Source organism: Phascolarctos cinereus, unplaced genomic scaffold (genome assembly GCF_003287225.1).
Source record: "Phascolarctos cinereus isolate Bilbo 61053 unplaced genomic scaffold, phaCin_HiC Scaffold_4;HRSCAF=312, whole genome shotgun sequence".
In the NCBI taxonomy this organism is placed as follows: domain Eukaryota; kingdom Metazoa; phylum Chordata; class Mammalia; order Diprotodontia; family Phascolarctidae; genus Phascolarctos; species Phascolarctos cinereus.
The window spans coordinates 474,552,252-474,558,251 of NW_027555847.1; the positions used below are offsets into that span (position 1 = coordinate 474,552,252).

General features: G+C 42.3%; 1 protein-coding gene across 2 annotated transcripts in view; it reads right to left on the bottom strand.

The window, feature by feature from the left end:
• The window catches only part of UBXN2B (UBX domain protein 2B), a 45,651-nt gene extending 39,864 nt beyond the window's left edge, over positions 1 to 5,787 (bottom strand). Inside the window, exon 1 of one of the 2 annotated variants that reach the window (XM_021005930.2) lies at positions 5,366 to 5,781. In XM_021005930.2, coding sequence (XP_020861589.1) covers positions 5,366 to 5,524 — 159 coding nt within the window. In that variant the 5' untranslated portion in view covers positions 5,525 to 5,781. Of the gene's footprint in view, positions 1 to 5,365 lie in introns of both variants that reach the window. The other variant, XM_021005931.2, reaches the window with a different exon arrangement.
• Between the last annotated feature and the right edge of the window lie 213 nt (positions 5,788 to 6,000).

Here is a 6,000-nt window from a genome sequence, read left to right on the forward strand (position 1 = left end):
GGTAGGCTGAGAAGGATTAGGACTATGAAAAGACCATCAGATTAGACAAGTGAGAGATCTTTGCTCATTTGAGAGAATCATTGCAGTTGAAAGTCAGATTGCAGAGAGTGAATGACAGGAGAGGAAGCAGAGGTAGCAAGCATAGGGCAACTTTTTAAAGTAGTTTAGCTGAAAAAGGTTGAAGAGACATAGGATGATAGTTTTAGGAGATAGAGGGGTCTAGTAAAGGTTTTTTAAGGATTGGGAGACTTGAGAATGTTTGAAGGCAATAGGAAAGAAACTAGTTGATAAGGATAGGTTGAATTTTGGGGGGTGGTGGCAATGATTGAGGATATAGCTTGCTGGAGAATTTGGAAGGGAATGGATTTAAGTATATATGTAGAGGGGTTGTCCTTAGCAAGAGGACAGTGTGCTGGACCTGGAGTCAGGAAAACTCATCTTCCTGAGTTCAAATCTGGACTCATACACTTACTAGCTGTATGACTCTGGACAACTCACTTAACCCTGTTTGCCCCAGTTTCCTTATCTGTAAAATGAGCTGGTGGAGGAAATGGCAAACCACTCCAGTAAAAATTCCAAATGGGGTCACAAAGAGTCAGACACAACTGAAATTATAACAACAACAAGCTATGCATATATATACACACACATACTTATATACACATATATGTATATCACAGCATGGTTAAAAGCTTCTAAGGCTATGGAAGCCTCTCTTCCTGAGCATCCCAACTGTCTAATCCAAAAGTCTATTGAACAAAACATTAAATCAGGTAGAAAAATCTTGATTCCCCAATCCCTGCTCCCACCCCCTTACCTCTGCAGTGTTGGAGGGTGGAAGGCAATCTAGTAGGCTAGTCCACTGCTACTAAAACTGTACTAAACACTTAAGGAAGCACTTGAATTCAGAGTCAGAGTTCCTTTATTGCAGTTTCCCACAGTGAATCAGATTCCTGGAATAAATCACTGTCATCTGATGTCATAAGAACATAATGGCAATTTAAAAGTGATGAAGTCATAATTTATGCAAAACACAGTCTTAAAAGAAAATTTTTAAACTAGGCTATAGCAATTAAGTATGATAGTGAGTTGGCAGATTGCAAAATTTCATTCTATTGCTATGTCCTGCTTTAACAAAACACAATACCCCAAAAACTGGAACTTAGAAAATAAATTAGGGAATGAACAGTGTATTGAATAAAATTTCCTTGCTTGAAAAATATTCACCACAAAGATTCTTTAAATAGCAGGTTCCCATAAATACATTTGAGATACAATTGCAAAATGTCAAGTTACAAAAAAAAAAGTTGAGCAATATAATTATGTTTATAGAATAATAGAATCATGTTGCATTGTAAGGTTTCACAGTCTGGTACATTAGGAAAATTGTTTGAGTAGCCACGTGAAGGACATTCTCTACCAAATGAATGTTGCTGGCACTCTTTCCTGATCAGAACACATCTGGAGTATTATATTCAGTCCTGGGAATCACATTTTAATTAGGAAATAGATCAGTTGGAGAATGTTTAGGAGGCAAAAAAGCTGGTAAATAGTTTTAGAATCATGCCATAAGATGACTGGAACAGAGGAAATTTAGCTACAAGAAGAAAAGATTTGGTGGATGTGACAGCCTTCTTCAATATGAATGGTTGTCCCCAGGAAGAATGATTAGACTTAACTTGTTTTGGCCCAGAGGGCAAAAGTAGGAATAATAGGTAGAAATTACAAGCAGGAAGATTTAGATTCAATATAAGGGCATGATTTCTAATAATTAGAGATACCTAAAAGTAGAATGTTCTGCTTTGGGAAGCAGTAGGTTTCCCTTTATTACACATCTTTACAAAAAAAAAATGAAACTGATACCATAACAATATCATAACAAGATAATATGTTATTTAAATAAGCCTCTATTTCCTCTCCTCTAACCTATTTCTCAATCTTTTTCAATTTGGCTTATGACCTCATCACTCAACTAAAACTATTTTCTCCAAAGTTAACAACCATCTCTTTACTCTCACATTTTATGGTCTTTTCTCAGTCTTCATTCTTCTCGGATTTCTCTGCAAGGTTTCACATTGATGACCACCTTCTCCCGGATATTCTCTCTCTTCTAGGTTTTCATGACAGTGCTCTCTCTTGGCTCTCCTACCGACTAGCCCCTTCTCTGTATCCTTTGTTGGCCTATCATCTGTGTCTCACTGATTCAATTTTATTTTTAGGCAACTGGAGTTAAGTGACTTGCCCAAGGTTACACAGCTAGTAAGTGTCAAGTGTTTGGTCTGAAGCTGTATTTGAACTCAGGTCCTCCTGACTTCAGGGCCGGTGCTCTATCCACTGTGCCACCTAGCTTCCCTGCACCGATTCATTTTACATATATTATCCCTAGTCCACTCTTTTTTTTTTCTCACTCTTCTTTTTCTAAACTCTCCCTTAGTGACCTCATCAGCTCCCAAGAGTTTAATTAACATCTCTATGCAGATGACTCATAGATCAGTATATCCAATATAACCAACTGCCTACTGGACATTTCAAACTGTCTCAGACTACATAAAAAGGCCAGAACTCATTATCTTCCTTCTCATCCCCCAACCCATATTTCTACCAAATGTCTCTATTATCAGAAAAGGTACTACCATCCTTCTGGTCTCCAAAGTTCATAACCTTGACTTCTCCTTCTCCTTTTCACCCACTATATCCAGCCAGCTGACAAATCTTGCTTTTCTATTCCCCCAAAATAGCTTCTATCCATCTCTTTCTTGCCACTCACACAGCCACCACGTTAGTTCAGGAACTCATTGCAATGTCTCCCTAATTTATCTCTCTGACCCAAGTGTCTCCCTACTCTAATCCATCTTCCATACAATGGAAGAAAAAAAGAGGACCAGAATGCCACTGGGAAATTATACAGTATTTTTAATGAAAAACTGCTTTTTGACACAAAAAAATTTTTTTTTAAAGAATATTTTCTAGTGGACTACAGTCTAGTAACTAGTAACTGGACTGCAGCTGGATACTATGCTAAATAGCTATACATCATGGAACGTCATAAATTTCAAAGAATCAAAATTGTGAGTGACCGAAAGGGCAATGGAAAGAACAGCTGGATATATCGTAGTATTTTAATATTATGAAAATATTACTGAGCTATAAGGAATGATAAATATAAGGAATTCAGAGAAACCTGGGAAAACTTGTAAGAACTGATATGGAGCAAAGAAATGATTATAATGTAAGGAGAATATAATGTAAAAGGAATGATCATAATGTAAATGAAGACAATCTAATTCAGACCAAATACAGTGACTAACATTATTCACTGAGAACTGATGCTGGAATATCCTCTTGGAGTTGGTAGACTATAGAATGTTACATTCTCTTTATTGTGTGAGGCCTGTTGCTAAATCAGTTTTGCTTAATTTTTTAATAAAAGGAAGGGTATTATAGAGGGAGAGGCAAGTGTTACAGAGGAGTAATTGTGGTATAAAAAAAATAAATGCATCAATAAAACATTCTTAATTAAGAAAAAGAATGTACAGTTACACAAGGAATGGTGTAAAAGAGATCATCCAGGGAATGTATGAAATGTATTATTTGTAAAGTTAAGTGCGACAATCCTAGGGTGAGTAATAACTGTGGGTCTTCAGTGAGTTGGATAGATACTCTAAGGTAGGTTTATGGGAGGTTGTAACTAGAATTGCACGGGATGAAAAAGGATGGATAACTTGAAAAGAATAATATAATATACATACATATAAATACACATATATATTAATGAGATTATTAATTGACTGAAGAGTTTCTTCACTTAGGAATTGTAGTTATTTCTTAAATGGATTACTGATCTAAACTGAACGTTCTTTCGTGAGATGCAGATTTTCAAAGATGGAAAACAACCATGGGTTTACTGAAATTTGTCTAGGAAAACAGATAAAGCATTGAATTTTACTATACTATGAGCTTTCCTGAGCATGGCATTTGTATTTAACAACTCTAAAGTTGTTACAGTATCAAATTGTTTCTCTCTCTCAAGGAGAGAAACAGCCTAACCATGTTTCTCTCAACTGTTTTCAAGGCTCACACTTATACTTTCACTTCATTTCTCTACATTTATCAGCATGATGAAAGAATCTATAGAGGCTCAAAGACTGTCACTGGGCTAATTAATTTCAATAGCCAGCTCTGAACCCAGATATTCCTGACCAGAAGTTACTCTATCCACTATTTTTCTGCCTACTAGCTTCCCCCAACTAAAATCTAATCTTTTACAGGAAGCTTTTCCCGAACCTTCTTAATTCTAAAGCCTTCCTTCTTCTAATTATTCCTATTTTTCCTGTATAGAGCTTGTTTGTGCATTATTTGTTTGCCTCTCCCATTACACTGTGAGTTCCTTGAGGGCAGGAAGTGTCTATTGCCTTTCTGTATCCCCAGCGCTTAGTACACTACCTGCCATAGAGCAGACACTTAATAAATGTTTACTGATTGACCCAGGATACCACTCAACAAGCCTCTCAAGGAAAAGCGGTCCATATTCATCACCTACTAAAATGGAAGAAACAAAAGGCTATCTAGGAAAGCCCCTAAAATATTTATTAAAATTTCAGCTCTTTAAAATATTCCAGGGCTGTAGAGAAACCAAGAATTTTTTTTTTAAGTACCCATGCTTCTATGTGTACATCTTCTACGTGAGGGTTTTCTTCTGGATAAAATTTGTATTAACACTGGCTAGACCGTGAAGTCGGGTCACAAAAAATTGCAAAAGAACTACTGCTAATCCGGTTTCGACAACAGTATACGGAGATAAAATAGGCAGGCTGGGAGTGGACGAGGAGGAATGGGAAAAGCAATCTGGTGGGAGAGATGAGAAAATAAGGTCCGGGATCTAATTTCCACAAAGTTTTCACTTCCACAGGGCTCCACTGTCCCTCGTGCATCTTGACACAAGGATATAACAGGGCGACGGTGCCTTTCCGCGGTGACGATGGAGAAGGCTCGGGGAGCTAGGGAGAGCCCCGGCCTGTTCTTTCTCCCTTGTTCCTACAACGCTCAGCCCTCCCCCTGAACCCCACCACTGCCCCGAGCCCCTGCCCTCTTTTTGGGGGGAGGCGGGATAAGGGAAGCAGAAGGGTAAACACAGCAAAGTACCGGGGCGGGGAGGGGCTTGCGGGGTTGGGGAAGGTCATGGGAGGGGGGATTTCGGAGCAAGACTCTAGCTTGAGCCCCCGCCCCGTGCACAAGCGGGAGAGGGCACCAGCTCGTTGGGGGAGGGGAGGAGGATGGGCGGGAGCCCCCCTGCACCCCCCACGCTCGCCCCCAGGCTGGGCCTGGCTCCGCCGAGGCTGCCCCGGGCGTTCCTCTCCTTCCCTACCTGCAGATCGCGGGCGGTGGGAGGCCTGGGCCCGGCCCGCGACCCCGAGGGCCTCTTCTCCTGGCGATGCCCCCCCGGGGTCGGCGGGGCTGAGGCCGGGGCCACCGCAGCCTCCTCCTCCCGGTCCCCGCCCAGGCGAGCAGCCCCTCCCTCCGCCATCTTCCGCCGGGACCGCAGCCGCCGCAGTAGGTGCCACCGCGGGTCAGGATCGCCTTCCTCGAGGCTCAGGGGACTTCCGGGAGCGTGTTACCCTGGCAACTGCCGCCGCCCCGCGCGAGGACGCACCTGCTGCCCTCCCCCGCCGGAGGCGCTGGGACGGGTAGGAGTCTTTAGCGCCCGCTCCCTCTCCTAGGGTCAGTTTCCCCACTTGTCTCCGGGATGGGGGGTGGGGGGTGGGGAGGCGTAGTACACGGCTCGGGCTTCTCCTTCTAGAATGGCTGGGGGGACACCCAGCAAACTCTTACGTCACCCCACCTGCCTCCTAGCTCCGCCCCCTCCGGGCTCCTGCCCAGCTTGGGTTGCTGGCCCCGAAAGCGGGAGCTTTGTGGGCGACGAGTGGGGCACGTGGAGAATTTATCCGGATGGAGAATTTCCGTATTTCTGGATCTAAAAAATCTTGAGCTTGTCTCGTTTCA